Source organism: Haliotis rufescens, unplaced genomic scaffold, assembly GCF_023055435.1.
Source record: "Haliotis rufescens isolate VD_foot unplaced genomic scaffold, xgHalRufe1.0.p SCAF_11, whole genome shotgun sequence".
In the NCBI taxonomy this organism is placed as follows: Eukaryota; Metazoa; Mollusca; class Gastropoda; order Lepetellida; family Haliotidae; genus Haliotis; species Haliotis rufescens.
Window position 1 is genome coordinate 13017068 of NW_025963791.1, and position 20433 is coordinate 13037500.

Genomic DNA, 20433 nt, shown 5'->3' on the forward strand with positions numbered 1-20433 from the left:
TTAGTCATATAAAATAATAGTTTAAAAAACGTAAATGAGGCTTTCGGTGCACCAGCAGGGGATATTAGTTCGGCGAAGTCTTTATGTAACTGTTCACATTACCAACTGGTCAACTGGCGGCAGCTGTCGAAAATAAGATTCAAGGACAAGTGTATATCACCTCCTTGTATGTGTGAACTAGAGTATATACCCGCCTTGTTGTACCCCCTGTCTATACACCGCCACTCCATAAAATACAACCTCTCTGTCACCCTACGCTTATCATGTTGCCCCGTATTATGCCCTGGTTGTCAGAGCGTATGGCTTCTCTATACACTAGTCCCCTGCCATTCATCGGCGTGTCAGCAGAGTAGGGAGAATAACCACCACATAACATACATCAGGATTCACTGCAAGGCAATGCACTAGCCAACCATTAATAATACGTAGGTCGAAACACGGCCGCCGCGTTTGAACAAGGTCGACATGTCGCTCCGCTGATTAAGTCTGAATGCCTTGGTTCCAATAGAGTACTTGGGAGTAGTTTATGGGGCGTTTCACAATCAATATATTTTATTTGCGTGAAGAGGAACTATTCATAAAAAGTGGACTGTCTTTGAGCTTGTTTGTGTGTTGCGAGCAGTGCCGACAAGACGTTAACGCTGTAACGTTAACACGTCGGTGAACAGTAAAGACGGCCTTTGTTTTCGGATGATAGTAAGACAAATGCACACTGTTCTTAGTGAGTTGAAGGTCACGGACACGCTCTGGAATTAGTGAGTGAGTGAGTGAGTTGGGTTTCACGCCCCTTTTAACAGTATTCCAGTTATATCGCGGCGTGTCAGCTTAATGTGGGAGGAAAGCCCGAAGTGATGCAGGTCTCAGACGTTTACCACTTCGGTGAAACCCACGAGCACGGGTATGGTGCTAACAAACCTAGAAACACAATCGGGGCCAACCGGGATTCGAACCCTCAATCAGAGGTTTCTGGTGTGCCCAAGGGACGCAACTCTGCACAGCGAATCGCGGCACCTTAGACGACTGGGCCACCCTCTGGAACTACGTTTGTATATCTATATGTATATACATGTACGATCGTATCTCAATTGGTGTTACTGACAAGTCGCCATTAGCGTTCTAGCAATTTGATTCGACAAAGTAGACACAATTTATGGATAACAACTTCTTTACATTAAATAAAGATGTTGTTATCCATAAATTGTGTCTACTTTGTCATCCGTCAACTTCTAAGTAATGCCTATCAAATAATTCAATTTGATTTGGGTCATGTTGTACGGGAATTATGCAATCACAAAGCTGAAGTCATTTGTCTTTTTTTCTTCCTTACACTTGCAATATGTGAACTTCTGACATGATCAGTTACGTAAATATGGCTAATATTAGTAAAAGGTAGATTTTTCAAACTCCAAAGAGACTGCCTCCGTGGTCTAGTGATAGACGTCGACCAACAGCGTTCCTTAGTGTTTTCAGCCAACACCGAGCTGACACGCCGTGATATAACTGAAATACTGTTCAAAGCCGAGTTAAACCTAACTCTGTGGTTACTTCTATCCCGCCATTTACTGTCCATTAGACAAAATTCCTTGTCTAGTACAGAACGCTACATAAGCTCCACTGGCGGAGGGATTATCTCATGTATCGATTAGGCCTTCTGCTGCCTGGCACAAAGGTGTTGTTAACTGACCGTATCTGTTTTTACAACAGACTGGATTAAATATTGAGTAAGCTTAATCCCTTAAACGCTGGCATTTATTGAGCAATACCGCGCGTGTGGCGTTTGGAAGAGCTAAATTTTGAACTGTAGATCGATTCCACGTTGTATGATGTGTATCTGAGACTTCTATTCGGCTTCACGAGAGTGTTCGTCATTGATCAAGCCTGATTACTCAACACAGCGCGTCTGTCTAGCGTGTGGCAGGTGAAAACTCTATAATCTGCACCTTAGATCGATATGTCATCAATAACCAAATCAATGAGCAGGGTGAATGACAGTATTGTAACAATTAGTCAGAGAAATGTGGTAATGAAAGATTGTTTGAATCACTGTTTACCACCATAGAATTGACATGGTTTAAAAAGTACATATTTCAGTCACATGACTAATGGTACAGATGTGCGCTAAAGAAGAACATTTGTCAATGCCAAACGTTTTGAAATGTTAAGGTAACAGATATGAAGCTGTCTTGCTAAATTCAAAGTAATCCATATGTTAACGTGATAATCCAGCAAGGCCCAGTTCCACAAAGAGATCACAGCGCTACGATAAAAGTAAGCCTATGTTAAAGTATGGGGGTCACTTAAGCTTTGTGCAACGGGCCCCTGGACATGCGACCTCCTTCCCTCATGTGTGGCAGGGTGATCAGTGCAATTTTGTCCTGTCCCATAAAGGAATTTATTGCAAGTAATAGTTGTTTGTTGTTCAACATTCAAGCAATATCACGGTACGAATTTATTCGAATCTGGACCAAACAACCCAGTGGTTGATATTATGAGCAACTATCCACGCACCCGGATGCGATGACACGCAATCGACCAAATCACCTAGCCTGACCATCCGATCAGCCGTTAAGGCGCCCCGTACAAGCAACATAGGTCCCTTGGGTCCTGTTCTAACCCCGAATCCCTACGGGGTTGTATGCAATGAATATATAATGAACATAAACACCGACTTCTTATAAAGACCGGCCACCTGCCTGCAGTGTGATTCTCTGAGTAAGATTAATTCCGCTTGTCGAATCTAAACCAGTTATAGAGCCGATCTGATGTCTATTGTTGGTAGCTGCAGTGAAGCACGCTCTTCAGGTGAAATATTAATGTAATATTTGCAGCTTGTATCACAGCTGTAGGTCTGACTGTGTGCCCACAACATAATGTTTGCATTGTGGGTGTAGTATGGTGATCGAAAACAACAAGGAGATGTTACTCAGGACCACCTTGCATCAGACACTTTTGGATCATGTGAGAACAACAGGGTGACTGTATATGACAAGGCATGCATAACAAGAACGTATTAATTACTATATGGTTCTTAGACGGATAAATAACAGGTGAATGTAACACAAGGGGTGAAGACATGCCTGAATGCTACAATTGTAACCTTTGACCTTAGGCTGACCTTCATGCGCGACCATCTTCATCAGCTGATGACAGAACAACAGGGTGACTGTACATGACAAGGCATGCATAACAAGAACGTATTGATTACTATATGGTTCTTAGACGGATAAATAACAGGTGAATGCAACACAAGGGGTGAAGACATGCCTGAATGCTACAATTGTAACCTTTGACCTAAGGTTGACCTTCATGCGCGACCATCTTCTTCAGATGATGACCTCATGTCAGAAACGTAGGTCACTCTGATGTTCTAAATGCAAGGTCAGGGATCGCTATTCTACTGATAATTGTAAAGCCAATGGTCACCGTTGTATCAAAGAAGCATTATTATTCACACAAGTCGTATTGGTTTCTGATCTATCTGGGGGCGGTCGGGTAGCCTAGTGGTTAAAGCGTTCGCACGTCACGCCGAAGACCCGGGTTCGATTCCCGACATGGGTACAATGTGTGAAGCCAATTTCTGGTGTCCCCCGCCGTGATATTGCTGGAATATTGCTAAAAGCGGCGTAAAACCATACTCACTTACTCACTCTGATCTTTCTGCCATGTAGTCAGCATCAAAGTATGTCATTGTCCATGAAGTAGGTGGATATTTTGTGCATTATATCAGTAGGTATTTAGTGGAGGAGGTATTTGAAACCGCATTCTACTGTGTGCAAGGTAAGGTTGTCACTCCTTTAGCGAGTTGGAGGAGACAGACGGGGTTATAAAGAAGGATACGTGTTGTACAGAAACTATTACGTATTATCTCCATGGAATCAACAGAAGAGCATATCTGTGAAGGGCACCGCCGATCAGATCGATAAGTGCCTGCAAAGTGTCTGAACCATACTTGTTAGAGTGTTCACACCGAGACGCCATTGCCCCAAATATTGTCTTTTCCTCTATGTTTATAGGTGTAATCAGATTTATAATAAGTTTTGTAAAATGTGGTAGCTGTACGTACTTAGTGAGTCAGTGATATGTTTTTACGTCGCTTTTTTAACATTCCAGCGATATTACGGCAGGGATACCAGAAATGAGTTTCACACTTTTTACCCATGTGGGAAATGGTATGCTGATCTTAGTCGTGACGAGCGAACGCTTCACATGGGACCAATATTGGGAATCGAACCCGGGCCTTTGTCGTGACGAGCGAACGCTTATACCACTGGGTAGTAAAAAGGGCCTACTTGCTCCAAACAAAATACTATGAGTAAAATCATCTAAACTGCCGGGTAAAAAAGTAGTATACATCCATGAAACCAACACGAAATGGTTATTCGATGGTAATGTTTTTGATACGGGTTTCATAGTTGTGTTTTGGACCTTTAGTTTGTAGTGTTTCGACGACATTTTTTCAGCCTGGTAACGATTTTGATAAGTAAACGTTTGTAATTATTTCGTCAAATCCAATTTTCAAGCGTATACTTTCTTTTCCCTGGTAGTTTATATAGAAAGACCTGAGCACAGTTACAGTTAAAAGCAGATGGAAAGGAAAACAAAAAAAATAACCATTCACAAGGATTTATAAAAGCGCAGTCAACGCAGAGTTCTCTACATTTTGGAGATATTGAGAGTTACCTACCCATTCCGACCTTGGGAATGGCCTTCTCCCGGAAGGGGAAGCTGTTTAGTCCGGTGAAATACTGCAGGCCGGTAATGGTGTTGATGGGGTACAGCTGGGAGTTGACGTTGATGGCGTTGACGGGAATCCTGCTGTTTGAAAGCTTATTTGTGTTGTAACTATTCGGGGGAAACTGGAGGCTGTAACGGGGTGAAGCGAAGTAGCCATCGTCGTTGACGGAGCAGATTGGGATGTCAAGGAGACCTATGATAGAAGGGTCAGTGTTTGAAATATGGCCCTGAAGCTTCATGAAACAAACAAATCAAGATCTGTCGAATACATTAAAAGATACTATTGCTAAAACAAAGGACAAGGTATGACAAGGGCTCTTTACGGCCCACAGGATATATACATAATTTAAGAGTAGGGCTAAACTATTAGAAATTGTTATTGTTATCAGACTTGTTCATATGAATGGGAACAAAACTTTGTTTATTGCAACAATGGCGTGTTTGACTTATGACAAATCTGAACGGGAAGGATGAAATGTTTCAAAAAGGCTCATTAAAAAGGTTTTCTTGTGTCATTTTCCCAGTAATTTCACTCATTTTAGCCATAACTATTTGTATTAAGCCCAAAACGTGCACGTGTAAAAAAGAAAAAGGCTAGTTGTCAGCCATTTGAAGAAGTCCGATAATTTTCATACCATTATTTCAAAGTTTTCCACAACTTCAAAATTTGACATTTTCAATGGCCAAAAAAGGCCCTTATCTTTCCCCCATGTTTCAGGACTCTGGGCCAGAGAGCAAGTATGGCATAACGCCGCTTTATGTAATACTCAAGCTATATCACAGCTGAGGACACCGACAATTGGCTTCATGCAAAATCCCCATGAAGGGCATCGAACACTTTAACCTACTAGTCTTCCCCTCGAGGTGTCCAACTGTCATACCATACAGAATCCGACTTTCTGTCATTGGACTAATCAAAACGTATTTATTACATATTTTTAGTTTTGTAATCCTTGAGTATGGTTGAGGAGAAATACATATGTGAAGTGATGGTACCTTTGAGGTGTCTGACTCGGTTGGGATGTGGATTGTGTCGGGTGAAGAACGAGTTGTGGCTCAACTTGCCGAACCGGTATCCACTATGTGTCGCCGGCCTCTGAAGTGTCGTCTTTCGGAATGCATCAGCAGACACCGGAACGCCGTTCGCTACCGGATCTCGGACATACAAGTCCCCATTAGCTGGACGGAAAACTTCTGATTGGCTCATGCTGAAGTGAAAAAAAGTTTGGAGATGAAATATTTTATATCACAGCATTTACAATCGGTATTTGGAAAGGCACGGTTGACAATACACAGGGAAATATATGATGGAATTAATTTTGTTTCTGATCAGGATTAATGATAAAGAAGTGCTAGATTAATTTTGACTGTCTTAGTAGACTTCCGTACCGGGCGACCTATGTCAGCCGACGGTGGGCCAAGCCAGTGACACAAACTATTGAGGACAGTACAGGATACCACGAATAAACACTTTTTTGTTTTATAACACACTGTAGTTCGTGCAACAGATACGCCACTATAATAACCTTCATTTTCAGTGTTCCATAACTTTGTAACACCGGTCACCGCGTGTTATGGCAACCCGTGAATGTTAATTCCCCACTTCCTTAAAACAATACGGGTAGATAAGCTACCCTCTTGACTAGAACACAACACAGATCCCATGTAAGTCACCTTCTCCAACATGGAGCTCTCTATTTCTAAGGGGTCATACGATAACCCAACTAAGTCTGTTTAACTTTAGACCTCATCTTTTAACATTCGACATCGTCGCCGTCCGTATTTGTCAACTTTAGGTAAAGTCTGTGCGTATTTATCAGCTGTGTAAATAGTTTGTTGTATTGGTTTGGCACTTATCAAATCGGCAATCTCTTGTACAAATACAGGGTTCCATACGGCAGGAACGGGGCTACTTCTAGAGAGGGTTGATCAGTAAACCCTCTCTAGATCAACCTGTGTTCTTTCTTCCAACACCAACAAACAGCCCGAATATGGTTATTTCGTGTCAATCCGTGTTAATCCGTGGTCCTGACAGAATATGATCTATTATCGACACTCGACTCGGCTATCTCGAACAATAGTTAGCGTATCATTATCAGGGGGCGGTCGGGTAGCCTAGTGGTTAAAGCGTTCGCTCGTCACGCCGAAGACCCGGGTTTGATTCCCGACATGGGTTCAATGTGTGAAGCCCATTTCTGGTGTCCCCCGCCGTGATATTGCTGGAATATTGCTAAAGGCGGCGTAAAACCTCTCTCACTCACTCACTCACTCACTCACTCACTATCATTATCAGAACTTTGAGTCAACAAGTTATATGCGCATTTATCGATTTTATTTTGATATAAGAGAGATATTCGGTGCTTAGTTACTGATGGGAAAGATTGGAATGGTCACTTCACTTCCGAAACGAAACCTTGGTGGCAAGGGGGTCAAGGGTATTACATGATGATAGTGAGTGAGTTGCATTTTACGTCACTTTTAGCAATATTCCAGCAATATCACAGCGGACACCAAAATTGGCTTCACACAAACAAAAAACCCATGTAGGTAATCGAACCCGGGCCTTCGGCGTGACAAACGAACACTTTGACCACCAGGCTACCCTATAGACGTCCCCTGTGTCATAATTCAATGGAGGCATGTGCCTTGGATGAATAATGACATGACTACTATCATGGCCCGGATGTCTGCGCCAATCAATACAACATACAATAGGTATGTTTTTGGTCCCACTAAGGTAATGAATAAAACATGAAACATGTACACACTTCAGATCCATTTATGTTTGAAACCTAAACGTGATTCTCCTTAACCACGATGTTTGATGTCAAACATTAACCGGTACTGAATATTTACGGTCCTATTGTGAGTTGCATGATGTTGCTGAGGGTCACATATATTGATCCTGTGAGTGTAGATTATAATACTTAAATAGCATTCAGGCCAGGTGACACTGTAAGTAGTGGAAGATTGGTGGTAAGTTGCCTGGATGTGCGGGAAAAGACCGCGTACTGGGGCACCAACAAGACATTTCATCTTGTACGTCTGGTGTGAATAGAACCAAATTGAATATTTACGGCCCTAATGTGAGTTGCATGATATTGTTGAGTCATCGTGAATACCACATATATACGCACGCACACACACAGGTCGATTCGCCCCCTCACCACCTGTTAACTCCCATTTAACAGCAAGCAATACCTCGCAGTTTGAAAGCTAGTTACATCTGTAACAACGTTGATATTATCCAGATGTAGTGTACAAATATTTTCTTACTTCTTAATATGTCAGTCTGTATGGAAACACCCATCACCCATAATTACACTTAAGGATTGACTGTGTATTTTTTTCGGTTCATTGAGGTATGAATCGAAAAACCAATGTGCAAACTGTATGAATCCGCGTAGGTGTAGGAACACATACTGTGGCGTGACATGAATCAGGTGATTGTTTAATTCATGCACATAAATTGACACGCCTTCACTGTGAGTAGCCAATCAACGGAGAGCAGATCAAAACAATGTTCATTGGACCTGTCAGTTAAGACAAGAGGCGAAAAGAACTGCAACAGTCAGACTGTAACGAACTGGAAGAAATATGTCCGGGAGAAGGCGGCTGTTTCAAATTACATGGTCAGTTACCGCCAGATTCAAACATTACTTCCCAGATTACGGTAAAACACAGTTGGAAAAATGTTAGTTAGAAAGGAAACCCGAAGACATGAAAGTTGTGGAACCGAGGCGAGCGGGAAAAAAACAGGCGAGCGAGCCTGCACGTTTGCTGTTTCATTCATTCTCGGCCTTCGGTTTCAAAGGTTTGTTTGGACAATGAATATGCATGAAAGTCGCTAAATGTCCTGTGCATGATGATACACGTGAGCAGAAAGGGAATTCCCTCGGCTGTAATATTGGGATTCCCCGACATAAAAAATAGTGCGCCTCGGTGGGCGTGGCTTAATTGTTTACATTCATTGGGAAATGAATGCAATAACACGTGACCAATTCAGCTAATCAGAATACAGGAATTTCAATGAACACAACGAAAATTTAATTATTCGGAACTAAAGTTGATGTTGATGTCGACTCTGTATACAAACAACAAGGTTGTCTCGGGCCACAATTGTTTAACACTCTACTCTGTTTTATCAACAGTGAACACGAGGCATATGATCCATGCCATCTAAATCACAAGTATTTAAGCGAGTCTATAAATCTGACATATATTAATAGCCAGTTGTGCCTATTGACCAATCCACTTGAATATGACAGTTAAGATTGTCTACTCTGACGTCCGCGTGAAATGAAGTGATTTGATTGGTTGAATGGTCTTGGGTCCTCCAGACTCTGTCATTACTTCATGATAACTGGCGGTCGAGTTGAGTATGTGTGTTTATATTATGATAAGGTTGTGACAAGCTCTGTAACGGGTACGTGCCCGGGGTCGGATCCGCTACAATATTAGATAGGCTATCAGGTGGTCTTAAATAAGCTCTATAAATCACGATAATGACCCAAATGTCGTGTTTAGAAGTGGCCTGAAAACAAACGTATTAGCCCTCTATCCCAGTGAATTTCAAGGGAAATTCCGAAAAGACCTTTCAAAGCAAAGTGTTGTTGTATATTACTGTATATAATCCATATGGTTAGGGACCTTCGCAACGGCGGTATTTTTCTGATTAGGAGTACAATGAGTCATCGTTAAAACTATTGGCCCAGATATATTCAGGCGAATTTCCGAAAAAATCTTTTAAAGCAAATGTAGGTGAAATATAACTCTATATGCTTCATGTGGTTCGGAACCTTCGTAACGGCTGTGTGTTTGTGATTATGAGTAGAAAGAGACCTGGTAAAATCCTTTTCTACGGGCGATTACTCCTAGGAACGGCAGTACTCCGTGCAACCATGTCGTTTATCCAGAAAAGTGTTAATCCGGTAGGTAATCCGGTGGATTTCGCTAAGTATATGAAAATACAGAATTATGCGTTGGTTAAATGGTCATATGCATGGTATATGCTTGACGCCAGGTGGGGCGCCGGTAGGGTTACTTGTTATAGTTTGTTTGTTCTTATATTCAAGGCGAACACAAAACTAAAGTTGGAACTATACTTCAGTATCATGTAAGGGTTAGATAAAACGACCAGCTACTTAGGGGACTAAGCTGGGTTGATTTATAGCGTTCAATCTCTTTATTTTGTCAGTGCGACGTTTCGGTACACATACTTGTACCTTTTCAAGCAATTCAACAACTGGCTGTATAACAGCATGGATATTACGCTAAATGCAATGCCATATCGTTGTAACTAGGATTGTTTGTTTGTTTTGTTGTTTAATGCCGCACTCAGCAATATTCCAGCTATATGACGGCGGTCTGAAAAATAATCAAGTCTGGACCAGAAAATCAAGTGATTGAGATCAAGAGCATCGATCCTCAGAAATGGCCACTAGGAAGATTCCAGTAATATCACAGCGGAGGGCAACCGAAATTAGCTTTACACAATATTCCCATTTGGGGAATCCGGGCTTTCGGCGTGACGAGCGAAGGCTTTTACCACAAGGATACTCTACCACTTTCGTATTTATCATAAAAGAATGGAGACATATGCCTAGGATGAAGAATGTCATGAAAAATATCCAGGCCCGGATGTCTGCGCCAATCAATACAACATACAATAGGTATGTTTTTTGTCCCACGAAGGTAATGAATAAAACATGAAACATGTACACACTTCAGATCCATTTATGTTTGAAACCTGAACGTGATTCTCCTTAACCACGATGTTTGAAGTCAAACATCAACCGGTACTGAATATTTACGGTCCTATTGTGAATTGCATGATGTTGTTGAGTCATGGTGAATGTCACATATATTGATCCTGTGAGTGTAGATTATAATACTTAAATAGCACTCAGGCCAGGATTACCCAGGGGTCGGGGCTTCCAGAGGAATAGTGGGTCACCGTATCGAAGAACATAATATGTATACGGATGTAGACCAGTCTTCTAGTTCGCGGAGCATACCGTCAGTTACAATTGTCTACCAGTGATTGTGGCACGTGGTCCTGTATACAGCGGACAGGTCACAAATCGGGTGCAGTTAAGCAACGTTGGTCGCAGAGAGTGGGGTGACCGCTTTCGAGTTTCTGGGGCTTCGGTCCTCCACCACATTGAAGCGCATGTGCTGTCTCCTTCGGAAAATGACTTCGAAATATGGCTCGGTTCATCCAGCATTGAATGGGTACCCGGTAGAAAGAGACGATAATGTGTTTGGGTTGTATACTCTCTAGGGAGCTTAGAGTGAAAATCGGATGCACACTGATCAATTGACCGGGCTAATAATGTAGAATTTTGAGCATGCTTTGGGACGTGGATTGGGCGCATTAGAAATATGCACATTATTACAGCTCACTTGCTGTTAGACTGTCACTGTGTGTACCGCCTCCGTGGTCTAGTGGTAGAGCGTCCGCCCGGAGAGCGGAAGGTCCGGGGTTCGATCCCCGGCCGCGTATACCAAAAGACGTTAAAAGATGGTACTTGTTGTTACCCTGTCTGGCGCTCGGCATTAAGGGGCTAAAACAAGGACTGGTCGGCTCGGAGTCAGTATACTGTGTCTGAGTGGGGTATTCATGTTAAACTGCGGCATGATATCTCAGTGGGCTAGCACTATAAAATCCGCATCAGTCCGTTCTAGTACAAGCAGACACACACACAAATGCATGCACGTCGCTATATAAGTGCAATAATCTTGGACGCGACGTTAAACCCAATTTCATCTCATCTCATCTGTCACTGTGTGGACAATGGCAATGACAGATGTGGAGAGGTTGCCAGCGCAGTATAATCTAACGTGGTGTATTCCATTTTCTACGTATTTCATAGTGTACTGCTAGCCTTAGACTATCATTTAGTCTCTGAAATGAAATGAACATAGTTTACAGGAAAAAAACCAGTTTCTTTTTATAATGAAAATGAGCCCAGAGACTTTCTTCATTCCCGATACTGCAGTAATCTAGACTTGCCAAACATTATAGACTTGCATGGGTTGTATTGCATATATTTGTTTCAGAGTCTGTATGAAGACTATGCTAGCCTCTGAGTCGTTTGGTCTTATGTGACAATCAAGTCGCTGTATGACAAGTGAATGATTATGTCATTGTGTGGACAGTTACATCACTTATGTTTTATGTTACCACGTGATGCCACTGACCGTCACACGACAACTATGCAGTCATGTTATATTTTTAGGGTGAGAGGTTATTCAAAGGGATGTTAAATATTCTAGTCAAAATGGGTATACCCATGAACGCCAGGCAGACGCTGTGTGAATAGATGCAGTATTAAGGAGTGACATTCCCTTCACTGATCTAAGCAAGGACTCAAAGAAGTGAATATTCACCATGGAAAATATCTGAGACACACCTTTGAGCCTAGGTATATGCATTGTCACAGATCTGAGACACTGTTTTGATACTATGAATATGCACTGTCACAGATCTGAGAAATCACTTTGAGACTACGTTTATGGAATGTCAAAGATCTCAGACACCGCTTTGAAACTTGTTGTACGCTATGTCACAGATCTTAGACACCCCTTTGAGTCTAGGTATAGGCACTGTCACAGATCTGAGACACCTCTTTGAGCCTAGGTATATGCACTGTCACAGATCTGAGACACCCCTTTGAGTCTAGATATAGGCACTGTCACATATCTGAGACACCCCTTTGAGCCTATGTACATGCACTGTCACAGATCTGAGACACAGTTTTGAGCCTTGGTATACGCACTGTCACAGATCTGAGACACTCTTTTGAGCCTAGGTATACGCATTGTCACAGATCTGAGACACTGTTTTGATACTATGTACAGGCACTGTCACAGATCTGAGAAACCGCTTTGACACTAGGCATAGTCACTGTCATAGATCTGAGAGACGTAGCTTCAAGAATAAGTTATACCCAATGTAACAGATCTGAGAACCAATGAGACGTAAGCATATGCAGCATCACAGACCTGACTACGTTTGGAATGTGTATATAAACACTATCATATAGCTTGTCGTGGAAAGACCTGGCCCCGGGATCATGAAAGTGGTCTTAGCTCAAATTTTGCTAAGCACGATTTTTGTCTTAAGTTTTTAAGATTTTGCTTAGCTAAGATTCGGTCTAAGACTGGATCTTGAAACGGTCTCAGCAAAATCTTAGCTAAGTCTAAGTCTAAGACCGTCGTCATAGGGACACGCGCACGTAATATTGCACTACTGTAATCATTGGATGCCGAGGTTATTTTCTGACACACATTTTCCTAAGACGCTGAGTGGGGTAGAATCTATGCCAGTTCATCACCGGTTAGCCCAACGATGATAAAAATGGTAGGACAACGAAATCTATATCTCTCAAAGAGCTCTTCGTCGTTGTACAGATCAAGAGGGTTGAATCACTCTCGAAATGTCTGATGAATTGCTATTTTGTCCTTTTTTAGCCCCTAGGCAACGCATGAGGCGAACAACCTCCGCCATCTTTCTTGCTACAAATTTTGTCTTAAGTCTACTCAGGGGCAGTCTTAGGACTTGAGATCAAATTTTGTCTTAGGCTTAAGATATTCTCATAGATTGTGCTTCGTGATCCCCGATTTAAGAAAAAAATTGGTCTTAAGTCTAAATCTTAAGAGTTAAGACAAAATATGGTCTTAAGTTAGTTTCATGATCCCGGGCCCTGATCAGCGTGAGTATGATCGATATTTGGTGATCAATCAAACATATGCGTGAGATCGAATTCCAGGTCCGTGATTGGCTACTTCATGCAGATGACTCAAGGTAAGATTATGACAGTGCTGATTATAATTCATTGATAAGTTTCTCGTGCTTCAGACGACATTTACCTACGTATGTGTAGAAACATTATGGTTTTAGAGAGTTTATTAAATGTTGTTTTATCATATTTAATTTCCAATATCATAATCGCTTTAATGATCCACAGAATATGGCTGAAACTTTCTGGTCGTGGAAGGTCACATTCAGAAGGAGTTATAAGCAGTAAGCCGGATCACGTCACTCAAGACGTCACGTCACTTCAATGTGTTATGAATTAATGCGCCACTCCGATTATGAGAATAGGCGAAATATGCATCGATTCGATGCTAAAATAGTGCGATGTTATGGTAAGAAACAGGAGAAACTCATGTCCGTCATATAGCACACACTTTCGCTCGTTAGATACGTTTTGAAGCAACCTGTAAGATAAGTAGTATCTAAAGGGTACTCGTGTAGTAATCTCTATTGCTACCCCTTTTAAAACAATATACTCAGTGACATACATATATGTATTATTGTGTCCTACTGCTCTCAGCAGATAGCAAGTTAAAAAACCAGTTACGGTGACCGCAAAAATAGCATTACATGACATTGTCCTGCTTACATTGAACGCTGTGAACATCGTTACCTGTTTCATGACACAAGCCTATAATCTATTGGTCTTTAAATCCAATATGCAGGACTATCTCTTGACTATACATGAATATAGACACGACTATAAAGGGTTATACTTGCTCTGAGGACATAGGCTGTGGTACCGGCACTGCTCCGCTGTATGTGTAAGCCCAGCCCTTGTATACAGATCTGCCCCCTCAACACACACCGATCACTTCACTGATATACTCCGGAACAACCTACCTCGCTTGTTTCTTTGTCCGCTACACGCAATACGTCAAAAGAAACCACACCAATTACAGGCTTTAATTCACAGCACTTTTCTTTTGACGCCGTAATTGGGGCTGATTTTGTACTTAATTACGGGATACTTGAATATGTTTGTAAAGCTGAACAAATATACTATTTAAATTATTATGTAATAAGTCTACATAGTCGTATTGTTGTTATAGATTTGGGAGATGTGATCGCCTGTAGTATTATTTCCCCCCCCCCACCCCCCCCCCCCACCCCCAAAAAAAAAAAATCACTTTGTAGGGAGATTTTTTATCTTGTTCAAATGCTGTTACAGCATTGGGTTTTAATGTCGTCATTCCGAGTCAGCTCGTAATTACGTAAATTAGTGTCAGTGGGATATTGACAGCCAGTCGATATCCTTACTTCTACCTCACAGGGAACACAATCCCTAGTTTCTGTGCGATATGACGGTGCTCTGTAACGCCTACAACACCAGTATTCCCGAACACGACGGGTACACGTTACGCCAAACTCGGCACCGTTCTTGTAATATCGCGGGTACCGAGAAAGCGTTGTCAAAAAGGTTCTTGTCGATAACTGGTCTCCCAAGAAGTCTTCATCTGGCCATTGTGGTTACCTGATAAACCTGATAAACAGAGGCTGTATTTCACTACAACAGACTTGACCCACAGACCCAGGATTCACTACACCCCAGTACAGGTCTTGACCCACAGACCCAGGTTTCACTACACCCCAGTACAACACTTGACCAACAGACCCAGGTTTCACTAAACTCCAGTACAAGACTTGACTCACAGACCCAGGTTTCACTACACCCCAATACAAGACTTGACCCACAGACCCAGGTTTCACTACACTCCAGTACAGGACTTGACCCACAGACCCAGGTTTCACCACAACACCAATACAAGACTTGACCCACAGACCCAGGTTTCACTACACTCCAGTACAACACTTGACCCACAGACCAAGGTTTCACTACACCCCAGTACAAGACTTGACCCACAGACCAAGGTTTCACTACACTCCAGTACAAGACTTGACCCACAGACCAAGGTTTCACCACAACACCAATACAAGACTTGACCCACAGACCCAGGTTTCACCACAACACCAATACAAGACTTGACCCACAGACCAAGGTTTCACTACACTCCAGTACAACACTTGACCCACAGACCCAGGTTTCACTCCACTCCAGCACAAGACTTGACCCACAGACCCAGGTTTCACTACACTCCAGTACAAGGCTTGACCCACAGACCAAGGTTTCACTACACTCCAGCACAAGACTTGACCCACAGACCAAGGTTTCACTACACTCAAGTACAAGACATGACCCACAGACCAAGGTTTCACCACAACACCAATACAAGACTTTACCCACAGACCCATGTTTCACTACACTCCAGTAAAAGACTTGACCCACAGACCAAGGTTTCACCACACTCCAGTACAAGACTTGACCCACAGACCAAGGTTTCACCACAACACCAATACAACACTTGAACCACAGACCCAGGTTTCACCACACCTCAGTATAATACTTGTCTCGTACATGAGTACCCACACACGCAAAAGCCAGGTTAAGTCCTGTATTTTTAGACTTATAATGTAGAGAAGTAGATTTGCCCGCAGCTCTTGCACTCACGGCCAACAAGTGCAGTTAGAGGGGTAGATCTTACCCGGCCTAACGCCGCGGGATCACGTGACATGTTGAAGTATCCCATCAGAACTTGTATTTAGCGATTTGTATTTATAAATCTGTTCCACCGGAAACGCTCGCAACATATCTAACATTAGCAAGCAAGTTAGTTTGTTTTAATTTATGCATGATTCACATATATTACTGAAGTGAGTGAGTTGAGGTTTAACAGTACTACATCACGGCGTGTTATTTTAATGTGGGAAAAAAAACCGAAGTCTTAGACTTGTACTTCTTTGGTGAAATTAACGACCATAAAGGTACGGTGTTGCAAACCAAGGATCATAAGCAGATTTAGTCTTGGATTAGAATCCACCATCATAGGATCCTGGCACAACTAAGGGACGCAAATTTGCACAGCATATCGTGACGCCTGAGAAGAATATTCCATCTGTGTCCTATATAGGTACAGAAACTGGAATAACAACTCGCTCATTGAAAGATTAGATATAATCCTAAGTTAAGTATTAAATGAGCTTAGCCTCCTGTAAACGTTAAGGCAAGAGAGTTAACTGTACGTGTATCGCTAAAAGGAGTTTTAAAATTACCCAGCCTCGGGCGGTTGGGTAGCCTTGTGATTAAAACGTTCGCTCGTTACGCAGAAAGCCTGGGTTCGATTCCAAACATGGATAAAATGTGTAAAGCCAATTTCTGGTATATCCCGCCGTGATATAGCTGGAATGTTGCTAAAAGCTGCGTAAAACCATACTCACTCACTCACTCATCTCATCCCATACATAAAGATTCATAGAAGTTACTCATAGCTTTTCTATTTCAGGATCTTGGTCTTCAGATCTTCACCAAGGAAGTAGTTATATCATTTAAATGTTACATTTATGTCGTCTCATCAGATCGGATGTGGAGAGAAAACTGTTATGTCCAGATAAATCAATTTGTCTACCAGAGCCTGTTTCTTAGACGCCAGTACAAAACATATTACAAATCGATAGTTCAAAATAGCTGCGAATGACAAAGAACAACATGTTCAGAAAACATGTACACCTAAACCGTCGCCATTGAGCGACAAACACCAGCATCGACCAGCATCCATTTCCCTTATTAGAAGTCACGCCACATACGCCACACACGGAACGATATGTTGGCGAGTGCCTTGACATAATGGTAGCTGTCGCGGGCTTCCTCCCTTCCACTATTACATATCGACATCGTGCACGTTGCCCACGTCTCCGTGAAGGCAACATCGATCCTACCCGATTCTCTCAGCATGAACCAGCAACGTCGTCCACGACGACAATTCCCCCGTCTCACCGTTGTCAGTCACGGACCAAAGGAGTGAATATGTCGTTGTGGAAAACAGTGTGTTTGCTAATTTGGTAATTGTGATCTGGCGCTGACAGCAGGCTACAGCGCAGTAGGGGGTGGGACGCTATAGTTAAGGCTATTCAGGTACGTTGTATGCAAATACACGAATGTGTAATCAGCAGTCAGGTTACATGAACTATTGTGAACGGAAACCTGTAAGGCATCACGTTCCTGAGAAATATGAATATACATGGTTTAATGGATTGATCCGTGTTCAGTTTAAATAGTATTTATAAACTCTTTCCATATATACAGTGGTCTTCATTATGTCGAAAGTGAGTGACAAATGGTAACTTTGAGACACCCAAGCGTTAAGGTCAGATGGAAACTTCGAGATATAAGAAGGTGGAGTTCAGATCAATTTCGAGATATCCGAAGGTGAAGGTGTGATGGAAACTTAGCGATACCAGAAGGTAAAGGTCACATTGAATTTCGATATACACAAAGGTCGTCAGATGAAAACTTTTAAAAACCCGGAGGTGAAGATCAGATTGAAACTTTCAGATCAGATACTCGAATGTGAAGATGTGAGATAGTCGCCGCCCGTTTTGATAAGATGATGTTATTTGGAGAAGGAAGATGAACACTTCGACACACACAGTAGTACATTACAGCCGTGTTTGAAACATAATTCCTCGTGTGAAAACATATTTAATTAGTATTTCTGTGTTCCAAAACGGTAACTACAAATGTTTTGTTTTATAACAACATTCTCACGTGACCTATGTACATGTGAGCGTGAAACAGCAGATATCAAAAGTCCAGTGGTAGATGTTCAAGAGCGACTATTTGACAGCCCCACCCAATTAGATTCAAGTCCATTAAACAGCACTTTGCTGGTGTGCTCGTTCACATTTTATGATAGATATTTAGCAGTTAATAAGGATCCCAATCCCACAGTTTCTCGTTATTAATTACAATGTCTGTGATCACAGAACTTGGAGCACGTCCCCATCAAGAATAAACAGATAATCGTTTCAACAATTAGATAGTAGCAAACCTGCTTGGCTACCCTACACATGCCAAGAAATAGATAGTGGTGAACCAACTTGGCTACCCTACACATGCCAAGAAATAGATAGTGGTAAACCAACTTGGCTACCCTACACATGCCAAGAAAAAGATAGTGGTAAACCAACTTGGCTACCCTGCGCATGCCAAGAAATAGATAGTGGTAAACCAGCTTGGCTACCCTACACATGCCAAGAAATAGATAGTGGTGAACCAGCTTGGCTACCCTACACATGCCAAGAAATAGATAGTGGTAAACCAACTTGGCTACCCTACACATGCCAAGAAATAGATAGTGGTAAACCAACTTGGCTACCCTGCGCATGCCAAGAAATAGATAGTGGTAAACCAGCTTGGCTACCCTACACATGCCAAGAAATAGATAGTGGTAAACCAGCTTGGCTACCCTGCGCATGCCAAGAAATAAACAGTGGTAAACCAACTTGGCTACCCTACACATGCCAAGAAATAAACAGTGGTAAACCAACTTGGCTATCCTGCACATGCCAAGAAATGAATAGTGATATACCAGCTAGGCTATCGACTTAACGTTAATCTAATTACCAGCTATGATGACGTGAACGCGACGACTGGTAACAAACACATGTATATAACATTCCACTAGCTGAAATACTATTGTTTGGTTGAATAGTTGGTTTTTTTCTCTGAAACGATGAGCTGAATTTGACTAAAAACACATTCTTTTGCAAAAAAGTAGGCAGATTTATTATGATACCGTATTTTCTGGAACAGAATACATTTTCAGATTAATGCCCCACAGAATATCAAAAGATCGGCTCTTATTGTATGTAAGACTTTGTTATTATAATAAGCAGGGATACAAATGGTAAAATAAGTGGGCAGAAATAATTATTAATGTTCTAGCTCCGATGAGCGAAGTTATCGGTAACTTAAATCAAATACAAATGTGAAAGTCTTCGGGTCAGGCGTGTTATTATCAAAATTTGACTCACTGAATCTCAAGAAAGAATTAAACTGTTGACTGTGTACACAATCTCAACTCACGTGAGGCTCATTCCTAATCAAAAGAAGAAGTGAAAAATATTCCGTCAGTCTTCATTCGATCATCTCCCCATATACGTTTATGTATGTATCACAGACATGATCTGTAGTATGTAACAATTTTTTCAATATTTTGAAAAGATGTAACCATATTGCTTTTGTTCTTTTACAATGCACGTTATGATGTGCTTGTGGACAGTGATTGGAACAATGCAACTACTCCACCAACACAGATGCCATCTCGCACAGACAGACATACAGATAAGACACATATAGAAGACATAAAACCCCTTACCTGACTGGGAGAGAACACACCGACTGAGAGCTGACTGAAATGAATGTCACTGTGAGCCAAGATCGTAGCCACCTGTAACTAGGGACGCACAGGGCTCGCTAACTCGCTCCACACAGGGTCTGGCAGGGCTTCACGACAACAGCAGATTAAAGCATTAATCAGCCAGCAAAAAGCGTTTACCCGTGCAGAACATTTGCCACACACATGACCCTTCATTATAATTGTAGCAGTTTATTGTCTGTTTTCTTTATCGTCATGTCTAATTGATGAGGCTGTTCCACACGGGAGTTGGGAGATCTGAAACGTTGAGAATACTTGTATTTTGATCGGTTTTCGAGGAAGTCTTGACACCTCAACAGCGCCTCATTGCTAATCTAATCAGATTATATCAGATATCTCAACGACGTAACAGTGACGCTGAACGCTCTGCTCCAGTTTGTACCTTCTTTAAACAAGATCATCTGGGAGACCCTCCTTAACCGAAATAAGATTTCACGGGCTCCTTTATAAAACCAACCGGGGTGTTAAACGGATAAATCAGTATACCCGTGGTAGATTAGGCAGGACACCCGACCCGGTCATTCAACACAGGGTAACACATACTTTGTCATGGTCAGGTATTTCTGTGTAACAGCAAGACGTAATAATAACGAATACGAAACG

The 20433-nt window shown here is 42.0% G+C and overlaps 1 protein-coding gene across 2 annotated transcripts in view; it reads right to left on the reverse strand.

Moving 5' to 3' along the window:
• The window catches only part of LOC124141135, a 36368-nt gene extending 16452 nt beyond the window's left edge, over positions 1-19916 (reverse strand). The window contains exons 1-3 of one of the 2 annotated variants that reach the window (XM_046509041.2): positions 19771-19916; positions 5731-5942; positions 4685-4927 (exon numbers count right to left, since the gene is read on the reverse strand). In XM_046509041.2, the coding sequence (XP_046364997.2) occupies positions 4685-4927; positions 5731-5941 (454 nt within the window). In that variant the 5' untranslated portion in view covers position 5942; positions 19771-19916. Of the gene's footprint in view, positions 1-4684; positions 4928-5730; positions 5943-17329; positions 17393-19770 lie in introns of those variants that run through there. The other variant, XM_048392257.1, reaches the window with a different exon arrangement.
• Positions 19917-20433: the final 517 nt, after the last annotated feature.